Source organism: Sturnira hondurensis, unplaced genomic scaffold, assembly GCF_014824575.4.
Source record: "Sturnira hondurensis isolate 20B ecotype Veracruz unplaced genomic scaffold, ASM1482457v3 Scaffold0007208, whole genome shotgun sequence".
In the NCBI taxonomy this organism is placed as follows: Eukaryota; Metazoa; Chordata; class Mammalia; order Chiroptera; family Phyllostomidae; genus Sturnira; species Sturnira hondurensis.
The window spans coordinates 5582334-5601368 of NW_028079839.1; the positions used below are offsets into that span (position 1 = coordinate 5582334).

At 63.5% G+C, this 19035-nt stretch overlaps 1 protein-coding gene across 2 annotated transcripts in view; it reads right to left on the reverse strand.

Moving 5' to 3' along the window:
- Positions 1 to 314: 314 nt before the first annotated feature.
- CFAP46 (cilia and flagella associated protein 46) overlaps positions 315 to 19035 on the reverse strand; it is a 56626-nt gene continuing 37905 nt past the window's right edge. The window contains exons 36-60 of one of the 2 annotated variants that reach the window (XM_037051251.1): positions 18778 to 18978; positions 18589 to 18695; positions 17746 to 17922; positions 16760 to 16895; positions 13071 to 13259; positions 12193 to 12381; positions 11358 to 11498; positions 11090 to 11269; positions 10823 to 10993; positions 10299 to 10396; positions 9865 to 9941; positions 9042 to 9172; positions 8648 to 8769; positions 8009 to 8091; positions 6680 to 6841; positions 4293 to 4363; positions 4139 to 4199; positions 4031 to 4066; positions 3691 to 3793; positions 3028 to 3140; positions 2084 to 2165; positions 1485 to 1621; positions 1316 to 1396; positions 658 to 778; positions 315 to 619 (exon numbers count right to left, since the gene is read on the reverse strand). In XM_037051251.1, coding sequence (XP_036907146.1) covers positions 666 to 778; positions 1316 to 1396; positions 1485 to 1621; positions 2084 to 2165; positions 3028 to 3140; positions 3691 to 3793; positions 4031 to 4066; positions 4139 to 4199; positions 4293 to 4363; positions 6680 to 6841; positions 8009 to 8091; positions 8648 to 8769; positions 9042 to 9172; positions 9865 to 9941; positions 10299 to 10396; positions 10823 to 10993; positions 11090 to 11269; positions 11358 to 11498; positions 12193 to 12381; positions 13071 to 13259; positions 16760 to 16895; positions 17746 to 17922; positions 18589 to 18695; positions 18778 to 18978 — 2961 coding nt within the window. In that variant the 3' untranslated portion in view covers positions 315 to 619; positions 658 to 665. Of the gene's footprint in view, positions 779 to 1315; positions 1397 to 1484; positions 1622 to 2083; positions 2166 to 3027; positions 3141 to 3690; positions 3794 to 4030; positions 4067 to 4138; positions 4200 to 4292; positions 4364 to 6679; positions 6842 to 8008; positions 8092 to 8647; positions 8770 to 9041; positions 9173 to 9864; positions 9942 to 10298; positions 10397 to 10822; positions 10994 to 11089; positions 11270 to 11357; positions 11499 to 12192; positions 12382 to 13070; positions 13260 to 16759; positions 16896 to 17745; positions 17923 to 18588; positions 18696 to 18777; positions 18979 to 19035 lie in introns of both variants that reach the window. The other variant, XM_037051250.1, reaches the window with a different exon arrangement.

Below are 19035 nucleotides of genomic sequence, written 5' to 3' on the forward strand. Positions count from 1 at the left end.
CCGGCAGGACAGTGCTGGACAGGACCTGGCACCTCCCCCAATGGCTGGGCACTCAGTCATTGGCGACAACCCCACCGTAGAGAACAGGACAGCAGTCAGCAGGCAGGACAGATGGCCTCACCAGGGCCCCTCCCTACCCAGTGGGAGGCCCTGGGGGAGGCTGAGAATCATCCCTCACAGCCCAGCCCTGCCCCTGAGCCAGGAGGTGGGAACAGGTGCCAGAGTTGTGGCTCCCAGGCCCCAGAGCTGTGCCCAGGCCCCACCTCCCGAGTATCTTGGCCCCAGAAACCACACGCAGAGGCCAGAGGTTGGGACACATCGTTTACTGAAGGGCTCACACAGGATGCAAAGGAGCCCAGCAGGGCTTCCCATCTGGGACTCGGCTCCCCCACCCTCCAGGGGCTTGTGGGAGGTGGAAACCACCCCTCAACTGGCCCCGGAGAAAGGTGCACCCCGAGGTCGAGGTAGCAGGGATCCGCCCTGGTGCAGCCCTCACACCACCCGTCCGCCTGGCCCCTTCCCTGGTGGTCCCACATCCGGGGGGGGGGCTGCAGAGCAGGCAGCCCCCTGAGAGGGTCTCAGGTGATGGAGGGAGGCAAGGACACCCAGCCCAGTGGGAGGCCCCTGAAAAAGGGTGCCCCGGGGCAAACGGCAGGCGGGGAGGGTCACATGATGGCCTGGTGCGGCAGCCCGTACAGCACCAGGTTGAGGCTGACGGACAGCCAGTCGGAGGCATGCGGCGCACGGCGGGGCAGCGCCCGGTCCTTGGAGGTCTCGTCTAAGGGAGAGGACGGCAGGCTCACTGGGGGGCTGCACGTCTGGGGCCCCAGCCACGGGCTGCCTGCCTGTGTGGGCAGGAGTAGGGTGCCCCTGGCTCTGCCTCTGAATGCAGCCCCCGTGTGGACGCAGCCCCCGTGTGGTCCCTCACAGATGGGGACATGGAAGCCAGAGGCCTCTGTGAGCTCAGGGCCTCCTCCTGCTGCCAGCCAGCTGCCACCCCATTCTGGTGGGTCCCTTCCTCTGTGACAGCATCCCCACTGCACCACAGTGGGGCACAGGCGCCCAGCGGCCCTCCTCTACCCACAGAACCGCCACCTGCTGGCTGCTCTTCCCCAGCAAAGCCCGAGATCCCTGCGTCCCCCCGTCCATTGTTTCGGTTCCCAGGACCCTGGGACTCGATGCATGGCAGCCTCGGTGCAGGGGGTTCACTCACCATTCATTCGCATGTTCGTTCATTCACTCACTCACTCACTCATCACCCACTCACCCCACCGCTCATTCCCTCTGCACAGGGACATGGACGGTCTCTCCTTACCATCGCCGACCATTTCCTCAGCTCCCATTGTCTGAAGGAGACGGACTGCTTTCCCAACCGGCTTACCGACAGTCAGCAGATCTGGGGGAGAAACTCCACCTCAGATGAGCATGGACCCCCAGTGGGCTTCAGGGGGCCCCAGGGTGTCAGACAGGCCGGTGCCACTCACTCTCCCACAGGACGCTGGCCCGCAGTGCGTTGTCCTGCAGGGACGTCCACCACTGGTTCGCCAGAATGCTGCGGACCCCCACCAGGCTCAGCAGGATGGCGGCCTCGATGGGCTCCTCCACAGACGTTTCCCGGGCACTGCCAGGGACAGGGCTCCGTGGGACAGAGCCCACGCCGCGCTCAGCCCAGGTGGCACCGGGGGCTGGGACAGGCGACTGGGCTGAGAGCCTCTAAAACATCCCCCCGGATGTCAGGAGCTTCCCCAGCAAGGGCACTTCAGGGCCCCTGCCCCACTGCAAGGGGGGTCTCTGCTCCACCACCAGAGCCATTCACTGAGGCCCTGGGGGTACGTGCCCTGTACCCACCCTGCTGCAGGCCTCATTCCTGGTCAGTCCCCAGGCCTCGAGGCTGCGGGCAGCTGTGCCGTGTGCGGCCTGCCACAGCCCAGGGCTGCAGGGGGGGTGGGGGCAGGTCATGGAGGCCCGCCCCTCTTAGGGCCCTGCCCACTGTCGGCAGGGAGCTCTGCCGCCACGCTGCCCAGGGGCCCACCCATCACTCCCATGCCCCAACCCCTACAGCCCTGCACGGGCTGCCGGGTACCTCTTATGCTCCGAGGACTCCATGGTCCGCTGCAGGCTCTCGTGGGACCGGCTCAGGTCCAGCAGGACCATCAGCTGGCAGTCTGTGGGGCACAGCGGGGGTGTGGGCTGTCGTCACGGGCACAGTGGACCAGAGACACAGCCCAGTCTGCCCGCAGCTCGGGCTTCATCCACAGGCCCTTTCCTGGGACCCGCCAGCTGCACAGGCTGCAGGGACATCCATCCTACCCAGAGCCCCACACCCTGCACAGCTGCCCTGTGCGGCGCATGGCCACCCCGTGAGGAGTTGCGGTCCCAGCATGCCACACCAGCCGGGGCGTCTCTGGCACAGGGCAACGAGTGGGTCCCCTTGGCCCCTAGCGACCACTGACACAGGGGCCAGTGTCCAGGATGCAAGCCACTGCAGGCATGCAGGGCACCCCACTCCCCAGGAGGGCTTGGCCGGCTGCCCCCTCCAGCTGTCCACAGACGGGCCTTGGGGGGCACAGTGGAAACCCGGCTGTGCTGCTGCCCCACGGGGCCCGTGACCTGGAACCATTCTGGGGCTTTGCTGGCCATCCCACTTGGAAGAGGAGGGTGTTCTTGGGGGACCCCTGAAGATGCCACCAGCCACCTGCATGGTGTCCTGGTGGGGGCAGGGCACCTGGCAGCCTCCTCTACACCCGGAAATTCAGACGAAGGCACCGGTGGGGAGGGGTGGTGACTAGCACCTTGTGAACACAACCCCGCCTCCCTGGCCTCTGCTGGCCGAGTGGGGGGCTGCCCCAACTGCAGCCCTGGCTGGTCCGCCGGGTCCGGACGTCTGCACTGGGGCACCTGGGAGGTGGCAGGGGTGGTGAGGGGCTGCCCTTGGCCCTGCTACACCCACGTCTGGTGGCCAACTCCCGAGGGAGATGCCTGCTCTGACCACTGCGAGGTGCCCGGCCACTCAGAGGACCTGCTCACCGTGTAGGTTCATGGCGGCCAGCCGCTCCACTGACAGGTGTGACAGGAAGCGCTCCATCCCGTAGAACAGGAAGCCGGCACAGCTGCCCAGGGCCTGCTCCCACTGGGCCTGGCTGTGGAAGGGCGTGGGGGTGGGGGGCTCGGTGGGTGGGGACAGCCAGGGGCAGACAGGTGCGTGAGCACGGGTGGAGGACCGAGTCCGCCCCGATGTCCTCAGGGAGACGCACACTCAGGACATGCTCTCAGAGAGAACACGCCCCACGTGGTTTGGTCCCCGCCCCGACCACTCTCCCTGGAAGGGACCCTGTCCGCTAGGCTCTGTCTCTGGGAAGCGCTAAAGGGACGCCCGACCCAAGGGCACCCGGTCCCCAAGGGCACCCAGGGCAGGCCCACTGGGCCGGCCACAGGACCCTGTGCAGTGCTTCCCTGGGTGCCCTGGGTGCCCTGGGTGCCCTGGTCCTCATCTTTGAATTGATGAGGATGAGAACACCCTGACCCAGGCACCTCAGAGGCTGAGGGGTCACGAGGTAGAACGGGGGTTTAGGCAGGAGGGGTGGATGGGGAGGGGAGGCTGGAGGAGACTGAGGACAGCAGCCCCTGTGAGGGGGACACCCGCCGCCACCACATGTGGCCCCACAGGACACCACTGGGGCCCAGGCACACCTGGGGAAGGGCCTTTTGCCCAGGTGCCCGGTCCAACGTGCGGTGAAGGTGTCTTTGAACTTCTCCAGAGTCTCCCGGGTAACGGAGACAGGAGTCAGCGTCTCTGCAAAGGGCATAGGACAGGACAGACGTGTGGTGGCGGTGGCCGTGGCACCAGTCCCTGCTGGGGAAATGCCGGTCTCCCTCCCAGCCCCTCAGGGAGCTGAGGGACAGGAAAGTCAAACACCAGGAGTGCAAAGAGGTGGGTGGGGAGTGGGCGGCACCCGCGCCCTGGGCCCTGGGAGGCCCCGCTGTCACTGGACTTCCTGCAGGAGTCAGCGCCCAAGCCAGCCACACTCACCTGGGCCCTGGGCCTCCTCGTAGGGGTCCACGATGACTGGGCCCGGGTTAAGGAGAACCAGTACTTCCGGCCTAGGTTGGGGCGGCGGGCGGGGCCCACAAAGGATACACTGGAAATTATCCGAGTCCACGGTGATGCAGCTGGAGGGGATGGTCCGGGGCGCGATGCCCTGCCACAGCAGAAAATGAACGGTCGGGGGGGGGGGCTCCCTCCCCTAGCCCCAGGCCCTCAGCCCACGGCTGGTGGGGCCTCACCCACCCACCTTCTGGCCCTTCTTTGCTGGGCCTCGCTTCTTGAACTCTTTGCCTTTGGCGTCCTTTGTCCCAGGGGCATCTATTGGAGACAATGAAAGAAGAGGTGCCACCGTGGAAGGAGAGGGCCGGGCACAGGGCGCCGTGGCGCACCCGCCGCTCCCTTGGAGAGGGTTGGTCTGACGTCCCGTGGGCTTCACCTCAGCGAGGAGCCAGGAGTGGGGAGGGCCGTTTGCTTTGAGTTCTCTGACGTCCAAAGGACAGGAGCACCTCAAATGTCAAGGCTCCCGGGCAGGGAGGGGCCTGGGCCCCAGACCTCAAGAAAGACAGTCACCAGAGGCTCCCTGGCCTGTCCAGCAGCCTGCATGCCCTGCGCTGGGTGGCCTCCAGGGCGCCCGTCCCAGGGCCGCCCCTCACTGTCCCCGGCTGCTGGGCCCCCCGAGGTGCCGTCTGTCCCCGTGTTGGAGGCCCAGAGGTGCGGTTCGCCACCTCATCCCCACCATTCTCTCAAACAACCATGTTTGTCTCTGTCGTCTCTTCCGTGACGGCTCAGGCACTTACGGAAGCCTGTCCCCGAGTGCTCTGGGACTTTCTGCTCGAACTCCCTAAATCCGACACTTGCTGACAACCCGCCAAGTCCTTTTCCAGCATCGACATTTCAAGTGGGAGGCCCTTCGCTGGGGACACGCACAGAGGCAGCCCTGCGGGGGATCGGATGTGTGGCCCATCTTTTCCGCCCATGACCAAACTCCATCACTGTCCCCTGGTTTCAACCGGTCTCCGTATGGCTGTACTGGGGTTGAGACTGGCACCCATGCAGCGGGTCTCTGCCGGTGACTGGGTCCGGTCGACAGAACTTGGTGGGGTGAAATCTGCCGCTCGCTCCGTGTGTCCGTCCGATCTTTGTCCCCTTGCCCTCCGTTCCTGCCTTTGTTGGATTGACGGAGTCCTTCCTACGACTCGAGTACCTTCTGCGTTGTCTGCTGCAGCTCTGCTCCGTGGGGGCCTCAGTCCCTGCCCCCAGGGGTGCGGCACCAGGGTGCGCAGTCTGGGGACCCCTGACCCCGCCGCCCGGGACCGATCACACCGCCTGCCGGTTCTGTGCACCCATGCTATAAACCCCACAACACACTGCTATTTTTTTGCCCTAAACTGTGAGCCTTCTAAGGAGATTTCTAAAAAGGGCCGTTTTAAACGTCTGCCTGCCCCCCCCGCCTGTGGTTCCCTCGTGCCGGTTTTTCTGCCTGAGGAACAGCCTTGCAGCTGGGCCTCCGGGGGACTGTCCCGTCTCTGAGAAAGTCTTCGTTCCGCCACTGTGGCCAGACGCCCAGAGTGACAGGCCTGGTGCCCACCCGCGCTGTTTCTGCCAACAAGCCCTGTCGCTGCCGCCTGTGTTCTCGAGGCTCTGTCATCTTTCCTGTTAAACCCGAGTTGCTCACTGAAAAACCAGCCACCACTGGTTCGCAGCCGCCTGCGCAGTCCCCGGGGCAGTTCTCTCTGTTTCTCCTGTTTGGGTCCGTCTCCCGGGTTGGTGGGGTGAGCTTCACCGAAAGAGGAAAGTGGGGAACTGGCCGCTGCCACCCCGACTGCCCCACCCGGGCTGCTCGCCAGGGCCACTCCGGGGGTCACAGTTCTCCACTTTTTCTCGTGCCTGATCGCTTTGCATGGAATGTCGGCTGTTTGGAATTCAGCCCTGTTGGGAGCTGAGGCTGTCATTCCCGCATGTGCTCCCGAGTGTTCTTTGGGACGAAGTTCAGTCACCTGGGGACAGGCAGGTCCCCTGCAGCCCAGTCTCTCTATTACGGGACGCCGCACCTGAGACTTGTGGGTTCTAACGCTCCCCCCTCTCGCTGGAACCCTGAATGTGTGACCGGACCTGTGTCCGCTGCCCTGGGCAGCTCTGTCCTTGGCTCTGGGGGTTTCCCCGCACCCTGTGCTGACCAGCTCCCAGCCGAAGATGCAGGGAACCCCCTGCAGACCTTGCCACTGTGGGTCCCCAGGCCCTCGCCAGGGGGATCGTGAGGCTCTGCCTGGTCCCCAGCCTCTGAAAACTATTATTTCACCTATCTGGCCTGGGTTTTTCCCTGTCTCAGTTGGAAGGGTAAACTTACTTTGACTCAACATGTACCGAGGTGCAGTGTCCACGTGGGCTCCTGCGCCGTGCCCAGCGTGGAGGACCCCCACGGCCGCCCGCCTGCACACCCAGCCCCAGCTGTAGAGCCTCGCCGCCCCAGCCCCAGCACCACAGGTTTGTGAGGGCAGAACGTTCCTGGCGGGGCACGGGACACACACCCTGCTCCGCCAGCACCTTCCCCGTCAGTACTTTCTACCTCGGGTCCCGAGTCTCGCACAGCAGACACAAGCAGTCCCATTTCACAAGGCGCCGCCAGCCTCTCACCTGCCTCGTCCCGGTGCAGCCGGCTGCACAGCATCTGGAGGGAGAAGTCCCGCGCCACGGAGGAGACCGAGCCTTCCTTGAACGCCAACAGGCCCTCCAGGGGCAGCTCCAGGAGAGGCCTGTCCACGAGGAGGACCACGGTGTCTGCGGCCTCGGGCAGGGCTGTGGGCGGGAGAGCGGCAGCTGCAGGCCAGCGTCCGACACCCACCGCGGTGCGGCCCGCCCTGCCGCCATTGGCTGTCTGGCCCCAGGACAGGCCGGGCTGCTGACACAGAGGACGCTGGTGTGGAGGTGTCACCAGGCCCGGTCCCAGGACCAGGGTCCCGCGTGGCTCTGAGGCAGCCCCGGCCCCTCCCTGAGGCAGGCCCTGGAGCGACAGGGCTCCATGTCAGACCAGGAAGCCGCCTTTCCGATGTGCCGTTTCCACAAGTCCCTCCACCCCAGGGGCCTCAGAGGGGTCACAGCCCCTGGGGATGGCCCTGAGAGGACCTTTCAGAGGAAGGCTTTCTCCAGGTGACCAGGTGTCCTCAGAGGGGCCAGCAGGAACCCCTGTTTCCTGTTAGGGGACATCTGTTCCTCCCAGCACGCTCTGCACGGCTAGGACCAGGCGACCTCGGCCCTCCCGGCCCCGCGCACAGCTGTGCCCATCTGGGTCCCAGGAACTTTCAGGGCAGAACCTCCGCACAAAAGTGACCTTGGGAAGTCACGCCCTGGCCTCCGCACAGCCGTGGGAAGCGTGACTTGTCTTCCGGGGCCGCCACCCTCTGCCTGGTGCACGGGCCCCGGTGGGCGCCCAGGGCCTCGGCTCTGAGCACTCAGCACCCGGAGGAGGGCACTGCCCGGCGCTTTCAGGGGTCAAAGTTCTCTGACCGAGCGACTGCGTGTTTCCCCCCACTCACCAAGCCTTTGCCGGGGAGAAAAGCGGACGAATGAAATGCCTTTTAAAAGAGCCGTTTGTGAAGTCGGGCCCTAGGGGAGGGATTAGGCCACTGCCCGCCCCGCTTCCCATCTGTGACAGCCAGGGCGCTGCCTGAGGAGCACCCTCAGCCACCAGGCACGGGGCTGCCCTGGAGCTGACCTCTGCGTGTGGGCTGTGACTGGAGGTGGTAGGGACACCCCCTTCTGGGACTTTCCCAGACACCAGTGGCACTCGACACCCCAGAGAAGCTCGGAGGGAGGCCAGCCCGCCGGCCCCAGAGCTCCGTCCTGATGCCCCTCGGCAATCAGGGGTCAGGGGTCAGGGCAAGTCCCAGCTCAGCTCCTTCTCCATCAGGGACCAGGGAGCTCTCACAACTCAGGCCCAGCTGCCTCCCCGCCGCGGCCACTCACCCTGGGGCGACAGGGACAGCTTCCGATCCTTGTCTTTGCCCTTTGGTTTCCCTGGATCCGCAGTGGCCATGGGAATCTGTATTCTGAATGTCAAAGGCACACACTCAGGCTTTAAAAATACACAAAAATCACACACACCAGGAACCTCGAGCCCATCGCTTTGGACCGTTACTCATTTGCGCAGCGAGCGCTGCGGACCTGCCCCTCTGCTCCCATCTGGAGACTGGCCTCTGGCACAGGCACCGGCAAATGGGCTCAGGACCCTCACTGACCAACAGGCCAGCCCAGGAAGTCCCAGGCCCAACCCTTCTGCTGCTTTGCTTCCAGAAATACATCAAAGGGCCAGCCTCTCCCCTGCTGCCTCCCCACCCCCACGGACTACCAGAAGGGTCTGAGAGGTGGGGGTTCAGAAAGACTCTAGGCAGAAGCAGGACTTCCCAATGACAGATGGCAGGCTGGCATTTGGAGGTGCAAGGAGCCTCACGAAGCGCATGCGCAATGATAGGCTGTGTGCGTTCCGCTCGGGCGAGGCCGGAGGGTGAGAGCTGGGGCCTCCCTCCCACCCCCACCCGTCACTGGGCTCCCTGGGGCATGCAGAGCTCTGGCCCCTAAACCGGAGAAACAGCCTGGCACAGGGACCTGGCTTCGGAGCCACGAAGCAGTGGGAGCAGTGGGCGCAGGTACTCCTCGGTGGCCGCCAGCACGTCGCCAAGTCTTGGGAGAAGGCACCCCTGCATCTCGGGGTGCACGCCTCCTGCTTCCTGTCCAACCCAGAAAGCCCTCGATCAGAGGGTGCCAGGGACCCCGCCACATGGGGACCCCACAGGGAAAGGCTACTCCCAGAAATAGCCTGGTGTCCAGGGCCCAGCTTGGCAGCACACCCGCCTACCTCGTCCAGCAGGGAGGCCGGCCTGGGAGTCCAGCAGGGCCTGGGGTCCTGTGGGCCAGCGCCCCTCACCCGCTGCAGGGCGCCCCTGCCCAGCTTTCCCCACCCTGCCTTCCCAACAGCAGGGCTGCGGGCCTGGAGCCTCACCAGGCCGGGTTTCAGGGCCATGGCCTCACGGCCCACTTCTGCCTGGGTCTGCTCCCGGAACTGCTGGGCACTGGCCAGCAGGCCAGAGAAGGCGGCCGGGCTCACAGCCACTCGGGCCACCTTGCAGAAGCCTGTGGAGTCAGACACTGCCACTGTCTCATGTGTGGTGGCCTCGTGGACACACCCTGGTGCGTGAACCCTCAGGATGCACGAGCAGGCACAGGGCTTCCCCACCAGGCTTGCCCGCCCAGGGAGGCCAACCCTGCAGACAGCCTGGGAGCCTGGCCAGGCCCAGGGTCGGGGGACCAGCCCCATGAGGCGGGAGGGTGGGCCGGGAGGTCAGGGGTCCTGAATGGCTGGGAAGAGAAGAGAAAACAGAAACTCGGCATTTGAAATGGGCTGAGGCTGCAGGTGCTGCAAGGGGCCAGTCCTCTGGGACCGGTGGAGGTGAGGGCTGTCCCAAGGGGCTGGTCCTGGCCGTGGACAGAACCCACGGCCCCTGGGCATGCGTTTCAGGGCGGTGCAAACAGCTGAAGGTCCTGAGGAGACGGCAGTTCTGGAGTCCCGGAGCCTTCGGCAGCGCCGAGCAAAAACAGGCAGAATTAGGGGCCGGCATGAGGGGGAAGCAGGGTGTCTGCTGAAGGACAGCAGGTCCTGCCACCAGTGTGATGGCTCCGGAGTAGCCATGGTGACCGTGCGCCAGCATGGCTGTGGCTGGAGCTCGCCTGCTCTGAGCCGTCCCAAACCAGACTTTGGGGATGGACTTGTGTCTCTAGGTCAGGGGTGTGCCCTGCATCCAGGAAGAGCTGCTGCAGGAACTCACCCCCCACTTGGAATGCCTTTCCTTTGGCCCCCGGGATGGGCCTGGGTATCTCGTAGGCAGCGCCGTACAGGTGGGTCCTGCGGATGGGGTGCAGGGTGGGGCCACGGTCCTGTTCCCGGGGCCCCAGGGCAGCCCCAAAGATGCAGATGCTGTGACCCATGTACACCCCCAACAGGAGCCCCCACCCCACCGCACTGTGGCCAGGTCAAGCCAGTTAAACCAGGTCTGTGCGCACATCGCCCCACACCGCCCAGCACAGCCCAACGTCCCGGGGTCCCCACCAGCCGCCTCCTCTCCGGACGAGCAGCCGGGTCTGCCCCACGGGGCTGGCGACCTTCTGCCCAGACACCCAGGGCCCCACGAACAGGAGGAGGCACTCGGCCGCCGCCCACTCTGCTGTGGGGGGAGCAGGCGCACTGACCGGCAGGATTCACCTGTCAGGGGAGTGGTGCAGAAAGAGGATCCGAAAAGCAGGGGGAAGCTCACTCAACAGGTTAAAGTGCTGTTCCGTGACCTGGAGATTCTGCCAAGCCTGGATGACACACGGGGATCGGTGGACGCTCGAAGGGTGAGGGGCGGGTCGCGGGGGTTGAGCAGGTGCAGGCCGGCCGCTGGGGCCGCGGGGTGCAGCCTGCCGAACTCCCATCCGCCACACGGGGGCAGCAGCGCACAGAGTCCCGGGGCGGGGAGTTGCGGCCCAGCCCAGCGCGCACCTGCGCGGGACCGACAGCGGCACCGCCGCCCCCGCCACCACGCACAGCCTTGTGCGCGCGCACACCGGCCTGCCCCTCTCCCTAGGCTCGTGGCCTCCAGGGGCTGGGGGTCGGCCACCCTCCCTCCCTGCGTGCCCGCCGCCGCGCGTAAGCCGACTGCTTGGATGCACGGCTTCCGCTCTCTCATCAGACGAGATTTGAGGTTGCGGCGCCGGGCGAGTCTGGAGGGCTCCCCGGCCGCTCACCTTGGATACGGCGGCCAGCCGCTGCTCCACGCCGGCGAGCAGGCGGGCGGAGGAGTGCTCCTGGAGCCTCAGCCCGCGCTGGAGCTGTAGCAGGGCCGCGGGCTGCGAGCTGCCGGTGTCGGCCATGGCAGCGAGTAGCACGCTCCGCATCATCTCCGAGGCGCAGCAGCTCTGGAACCGGCGCGAGGGGGGCCCCCGGGGCATGGTTGAGTGGGGCCGGGGCTCACGGGGGCTCCCCTCCGCGGACGCCCGAGTACAGAGCCGCACCTGGGACAGCGCGAGGAACTGGCAGGCGGCCTCGGGGTCCAGCACGCCGACACACTCCACTGTCTGCAGGCTGGCGTCTGCCGCCACCTCCAGGAGCCCGTTGCCCAGGGCTACCTGCAGGCTCTGCAGCAGCACCTCCGACGCCTGGGCCAGGTACCGTCGGGCCAGCGCCTTCCTCCTCTGCGAGCGGGCGCAAGCGCGGGCTCAGGCTGGCTCCAGGGCGGAGCGGGGCGCTCACGGTTCGCGAGGCGGGAGGGCGAAGCGGTACCTTCAGATCAGAGCCTTGCCGGCGCTCCTGCTCGCCTGGGGCCTTCCTGCGGGCCCGATGGCTGCTGCCGCGCTGCCGCCGCCCATCCCCATTCTCCGGGAAGATCTGCACACACCTGAGGCTGCTCGACTCTGCGCCCACCTAGGGGACACACCGCCTGCCAGTGGCACTTGGGGCGAAGAGCGCCCGGCCCAGCATCGCCTGCGGGGCGTCTGTGCAGGAGCCTGCAGCGCGAGGGCGCATCCCGCAAGTGCAGCAGGAGGGGAGCTGTTGGGGGCGCGAGCCCAGGCTAAGGCGTCCCTCCGCCCCGCGCTGTGCTCACTTCAGTACTTCGAACTCAGCACCTCCACCCCGACCCAGCCTCAGCGCTCTGCCGTGCTGGGCAGCCTGAGGCAGCGAGCCACGCGCCTGCCTGCTCTGGAGACTAGGGGCTGAGGTGGGAGCCCCGGTCTGTGGGGTCACGGCAGGGAGGGGCAGAAAGAAGCCGGGCTGGGAAAGAGCTGGGCCGGGCCATCTGGGATTGAGCACAAGTTTCCCGGACAGCCCCTCTCAGGAGGGCGACGTTGGTGCCACTTCATGGGCAAGGCCCCGACTCGGACAACAGGGGCCTCTGTCCACCTGGACCTGCAGCAGTCCCCTGTCTGCGTCTGTCGTCTGTCCCGAGATCTGGCAAGATGCTTCTTGCCTTTTCTCCCCTGCTGCGGCCACGCCACCCTCGCTAACTGGGCACAGGCTGAGGCCAATCTGCAAGCTGGTTCGGAGACCAGGCGCGGGTGGAATGCTTTGTTGTTGCCGAAACACAGGCAGCGGCTCGGTAAGCAGCCAGGGCACCTACCAGGAGGCCCTCCTGCCAGTAGGAGGTGGGGGGCACCGGGTCCGTCCGCAGGGCCAACAGGTGCAGGGCCTTCCCCGCGAGGCTCAGCAGCCGTGCGCGGACCTCTACGCAGCCGGCGCTCAGTGGCTGCAGGCTCCCCAGCTGGGCCAGCACCTCGTGGGCCAGGGTGCGCCGCAACGTGCGCCACTTCTGCAACGCAAACAGCGTCAGGGTCTCGCCCCGCCCCCAAGACCCGGCAAGCCATGCCTCTTCCTCCAGTGCCCCCAATCCACCTCTCGTGACCCTGAGAGTGGGGACAGGCGGCCCTCCTGAGAAGCGCCCCTCCAGGTTGGGGGCAGTCTCCAGGGCTTAGGCTACGGGTGGGCCGCTGACATTGCTCGCACGACCTCAGCTGGGGGCTCAGCGACGCGCCTGAGCCCGCTCACAGCTCTGGGTTAGGGCTGCCTGATCCACTCACAGTTCTGTCCGATCCACCTGATTCGTGGTGCAGGAAACCTAAAAATGCCTAAAATGGCAGAACGTGTCCTTCGGAACAAGCCTTCTGCAAATTCAACTTATTTTTTAAACAAAATGCAATTCACATCATGGGCTCTTTCACGCGTGGACATGGTCGTCAGAGCAGTCACGGAACTGGAGGGAGAACTGCGAGGGTTCGGCAGCCGTCCCGACGGAACCTGGTGTCATCAGCCAGGCAGCTTCAGACCGTCAGAGGGGGCCCTTCCTCCGCAAGGCCTAGAGACCCCCAAGCTGGGGGCGGGGCAGTGGGGGTTCCAGGGACAGAGATCTCGAGGGGCATGCATGCATGTGAACCCGGCCCCGGTCTCCCCCACCCCCAAGCAGAGACCCCCAGCCAAGCCCAGGCCACGCAGGGCCGTTACCAGGCCCGTGGAGGTGTAGTCGCTGGAGCTGTGCAGGAAGTCAGCCAGCAGCTTGTCCAGGGAGCCCTGCTCCAGCGGCTGCTCCAGCGGCTGCTCCCTCGCCAGCTGCAGTGTGTCCAGGGCCACCTCCACCAGGGTCAGCTTGAGGCGTGCCAGCTTCCGCATCAGAGGCGTGTTCACACTCTGCGCCTGGGCACGTGTGGGGACGCAGTCAGAGCCCCAGAAGCTTCTGCCAAGGCTCAGAGCCCCTCGGAATCCGCTCAGATGGGGCACCCCTGACACCTCACTGTGTCCTCTTGTGGGGGGACACCGCAAAGCCACGGCCCCAGGGAAAACAGCAGCCACGCCCTCCTGCGCCTTCACTCTCCCTCCCACCACCTCCAGAAGGTCCTCCTTGAGTCTGCGCTTCCAGGAGGTTCGTCTCCCTCAGCTGTCACATGGCTGTGTTCTTCACGCCGCCGAGCAGACGGGCCACGCTGCACATCCACCTGGCTCGGGTCCACTCGTTGCAACCAATGTCTGCGTGGGGATGCGTGTGTTCCCCTCTCTGGGGCAAGTTCCCGGGCAGGGGTGGCTGGGTGCTGCAGCGGGCCACTTGGTTTTCGAAGTAGCAGCACATGTCACAGCCACTGCTGTGCAGGACGCCTGGCTTCCGAGTCCTCTGTCCGCACAGGTAAGTGGAGGTTTCTGTCACACTTAGAATTTGCATTTCTCTGATTCACCAATAAAGCCTGGTATCTTTTCACGCAATTGTTTCCCATCCACATTTTTGTTTGCTTTTTTTTTTTTTTTTAGAGAAATGTCCGTTCAAACATGCCCATTTTTTATTCGGCTGTTTGTTTTTTACGAGGTTTTCACATGTTTTCTGTATATGAGACCTTTGTTGGAGAGACGATTTGCAAATGGTTCCCCCCAACTTTTCATCTTCGTTGTCATGTTTTGAAGAGCAGAAGCCCAGTGTACTGATTTATTCTCCCGTGGATTTGCTTTCGGTGCCCTGGGCAAATCTTTGCTAAACTAAAGTTGCAAAAGTGTTTTCCTATGTTTTCCCCCAGAAGTTTTGTAGTTTTACCTGTACGACCATGATTCACTTCAAGTTCATTGCTCAGGTGGTGTGGGGCATGAGCTCCAGTTTAGGTGTCGGACACCCAGCAGTCCCAGTGCCGTCGGTTCGAGACCAGGCTTTCCTCGATGACCGGCCCCCCATCTTCATTGAAGATGCACTTTCTGTCTCTGTGAGGGTCTGGTTCTGGGGGCTCTGCTATGTCCCATTGGTCTGTGTGTCTGATTTTACACCAAAATCACACCCTTGTGGTCCCTGGTTTTATAATAAATCTTAAAATCAGGTAGTGTTGGACTTGGTCTTCCCTTCTCAAAGTTGCGTTGGCCATGATCAGGTGTCCAGCAATTCCACACACATTCCGCAGTGGACGTGCGGGTTTCTGGGGAAAAGCCTACAGTCATCTTGGGAAGGCTCGCAGGTAATTAAGGGAGGAGTGACCTCTTGATAATATCAAGCCATGTGACCCATGAACTTGATACAGCTTTCTGTTTACTCAGGTCTCTTAAATTTTTCTCAGCAACGTCTTGTGTGCCCTGACCGGTGTGGCTCAGTGAGTTGGGGGTCATCCTGCAAAGTAAAAGCTCGCCGGTTTGAATCCCGGTCAGGGCACATGCCCAGGCTCCCGGTTCAGTCCCAGGTTGGGGTGCATGCAAGAGGCAACCAATCTAAATTTCTCACACATTGATGTTTCCCTCCCTCTCTTTCTCCCTCCCTTCCCCTCTCTAAAGGGACTTATCTAAGGAACAGAAGATCAAACACTATGAAGAGTAAGACGACAACAAACTCACAACTATCAACAACTGAATCTAAAAAAACAAAAGTAAAAAAAAAACCTAAGCAAACAACTAGAACAGGAACAGAATCGGAACAGATCACATGGAGGGTTATCCGTGGGGAGGAGGGAAATGGGGAAAAGGCACAGAGAATAAGAAGCATAACAGGTAGGCACAAAATAGACGGGCAGGTTAAAAATAGTATAGGAAATGGAGAAGCCAAAGAACTTACAGGCACAACCCACAGACCTGAGCTAAGGGGGGGGATGCTGGAGGGAGGTGGGGTGCAGGGTGGAGGGGAGAAAACACTGGGGAAACTGTAATAGCATAATCAATAAAATATACTTAAAAGTAGTTTGCTAAGTCTTCTTTTTAAAACCAGGAGTAGGTGTTTCAGTTTATCGACTGCTTTTTCTGACCGACTGAGATGACGCATAAACTTGTTTAAACGTGGGGAACCAAACCGAGTGCTGTTCGTTTGAATGTTAAACTCTTCCTGGGGTGGCCCCGACTTGGTGTGACTGCCCCACACGTCTTACATGCGATTAGACTCAGTTTGCTGACGCACCATTCGGAGTCTGCGTCCGCCCGTAGGGTCCGCGTCAGAGCCCGGGTGCCGCGAGCTGTGAGCGACCAGAACGCGCTCCCTGTGTTCAGGTTCCCCTGACGCGCCTGGAGGCACCGGTCTCCCTCTTTCTCCGAGCAGCACACCCACCAGCAAAGCCATCGGGACTGGGCCCTTTCTTTGAGGAAAGACCTGCGGCTACAAACTCAGCTTCTTCTGGACTCAGCTGCTCTGTCCCGGTCCTGGCGGAGCCTCAGGAGTCCCGCCTTCCGCTGACTTACTCGCGGCAGCTCAGTGGTCAGGACACTCCCTCGCTGACTCCGGGTGGAGAGAGCTGGGCTCACAGTTGAGACTCCACAAAGCAGAGTTCGTTCTCAGATGGTCATTTGTTCCTTACTGTACCTCCTACCGAGCACCCAAGCACCCACTTTGGCCCCGCAGCGTGCTCAGTCTGTCAAGTTTAAAATTATTCTCTTTCCTGGTTAATTTTTGAGTGTCTCTACTGCCACCGTTACTCTTTCTGATCTTTTCTTCTGCTGCTGACCCAGCCACTGAGTGTCCAGCTTGGACAATGTAGTTTTGTCTCCAGAAGCTGGACGTGGGTCTTTAAAAACACCCCCACACCCTCACGCTGTTGCCTGAACAGGTAGAAAACCGTCGTAACAACTGTTTGAACATCCCCGAGTTGCCCTTCAGTGCTGGGTTGGTTTTGATGGACAGATCACTCTCCTTATGATGGGTGACATTCCCCTGCCTCTCACACAACCAGTAAACTCCTACAGACAGAAACTGTGAAGACTGGTAACTTCTGATTGGCTGCCAGGCGTTGCACACCCTGCTCTGTTGGGTGCAGGGTCTCCTGTGTCCCTCGGAGCTTCCGAGCTTTGGTTGGGGACAGTAGTTCCGGGCCCGCAGCACCGGCGCGGGGGCTGGTCCCCCCACCCTCTGACCCTGCTTCTGCCTGCCCCGAGTGCACGGCTGTTCAGGGCAGCACAGCTCCTGCTGGACCCCCTGCAGGGACGCCTCCCGGGCCTCAGTGCCCTCCTCCCAGAGACGTCGCCTGTCCTCGGGTGGGCACGCGGCCCCTCAGCGTCCCTGCAGCCCTCCCTCTCCGCTCCCCTGTCCTCCAAGTCCCGCCGCCCACTCAGGCAGTGGCCAACCTCCCTGGGTCCCCACCCCCGTGCCCCCCAGCGGCTGCAGGGAGAGTGACCAGTGCAGGGCTGTTGGGTTACGGGGAACGCACGCCTCGGTCGACCCCTCGGGGCCGTGCGTCCGGGCCCACACCCACCTCGGGCAGGGGCAGGAGGCTCCGGACTCCCTGCAGCAGCCGCCCGGCCTCCCCCACGGCGTCCTGGGCCAGGCCGTAGGCCTCCAGCTGGCGTGCCGCCCGCTGCTCCTCGTCCGGCTCGCTCTGGGCCCACAGCCTGCAGGAGACAGGGGCCGGGCGCCACAGTGACAGAGGGCATGTGCAGTCCCCGAGTGACTGGTCCGTGTCCCATCAGTACTTCCTGAGGTTCGAGGTGTCACACACTCACAGACGTTCTCAGCACACAGACCGTGACCTCAAGGGTGTTGCCCTCCCGTCTCACCCAGACAGACGGACAGACAGACGCTGGGACCCAGGGACCCAGAGCCGCACTGCCCCAGGACTGCTGCCTGCATTTCTGAATCCCTGCAGGGACTGGCCCGAGCCTGTCATGGTGATAGGATTAAGTGACATCCTGCTTGTGTCCCGGTGGTTTTCCCTGAGATGAGCCGTTTCCACATGTGACCTGTGACCGCGTGTTGTGCTCCCAGATGCTGCATGTCACCAAGCATGTGGGTATCCCAGGGTGGGGGTGGGGGCGTGTGCACACGTGTGTGTGAGCAGAGGTGTGCACACACATATGTGACACGTGTCTGCATGTATGAGATGTGGCCAGACGTGAGTGTGGCCCATGTGGGAACACTGGGTGGCAGGAGCGCTGTGTCTGGGGTGGCTGCTGGGGCCGGTGAGATGCATCTGGGTTTGCAGAGACCAAGGGGGGGGGACACGAAGGGAGCAGGACAGCCACAGGGACACCTGTGCTGAGCTGACATCAAGGGGCTCCCCATGTGCCTTCAGATGCCCAGTGCTGGTGTCCCCAGGGTTGGGGCCAATGACAGCGTGACGGAGGAAAGCGGCCATGTGGATGGCCCTCTGGGACAGGCAACAGGCCTGCATTCGGGGGCTCATCACAGAGCACGTGGCCCGGGTCCGGGAGCCCCCGCGGGCACCCACCCAAGGCCACTCGCCTCTTTATCTGTGCCCGCTCCAACATCACATCCACGCAGCTCTCTCTGTAGCTGCAGCTGACAAACTTCTCCTCGATCTCCAACAAGCGGTCACCCAGCTCGCACAGCAAAGACGGGAGCTCCGAGGACTCCCTGCCAGCCGACTCCCGGGCAGCCTGTACCCGGAGGCGCAGGCACCTGTGGGGGGAGGGGCTCCACTCTAGGTCCCTCTGCAGAACACATGGCCAAACCTGGAGGGACTGATTTCTGGAGCACAGACCACCGGGAAGTGGCTCAGAAACAAGCCGAGACCCTGAAGCGCTAACAGCCCTGGGAGAGAGAGGGCTGCTACCAACGTTCTGTCCCCGGAGCGTCGGCCCCCAGCCCAGGTAGGTGGAGGAGCCCTGGCGCCGTCCACTGTGGACAGACACGCAGCTCCAAAACCAGCCGGAGCAGGGGTCAGGGAGGCGGCCGAGCACCTGGCCCGGCTGGGCTGTGCAATGGATGGGCGTCCCCCTGCCTGGTGGCATCTGGCCCTCAGCCTAGGAGAGACACCTGCTGTGCCCAGTGGGAGGTTTGGAGTGGGACCAGGCCTCCAGCCTCTCTGGAAAGGAACACACGCTGTCCCCAAGGGCCCAAGGCCCAAGGGGAGGCCCCTCCCACTGCCGGAAGCTGCCTTCCCAAGTGGCTGTGACAGACGCTCTGCCCCTCAGAGGTCGGAGGCATGGGTGGGGCCCCAGGGAAGGTGTGGCTGCACATTCCCTGCGGGAAGACCCTCTGAAATTCACAGGGTGAAATTTGGCGTGGGGACGAGCAGGTGGGGGAGAGAAGGCACGGCTTTGACGGTGTTCCTTACGAGACTACCTGGCTTCCAGGTCCATGTTCATGAACTCCAGGATGGGTGCCCGGTTAGGTCTCTCCTTCTGCAGCTCCCCGAAGGTCTCGCTGAGCCCCTGGAAGAGCTGGCAGACCTGGGGGCAGCGCAGCGCCAGTGTCAGCCCAGGACCCCAGCCCGGGGCCACCCACCGAGCCAGGCGCCCGGCCTCCCCTCACCGCCACTTCTCGGCCCTTCTCTTCCGTGGACAGGATCGTGTCTGCCAGGGTCAGGGTGGAGTGGTACCAGAACTCCTCGCCGCCACCCAGGCACTGGGCATACCGGACCATCTTCTTGGCTTGGCCGTAGTTTCTCTCCTTGCTGGCCAGCTGCGCCAGAAGGTGCAGGCACTTGGCTTCCGCACAAGGATCATCCAGCTCCTGAAAAAGACAGACAGACAGACGTGTGTGGAGACAGGACTGGGCTGGGGGAGAGTG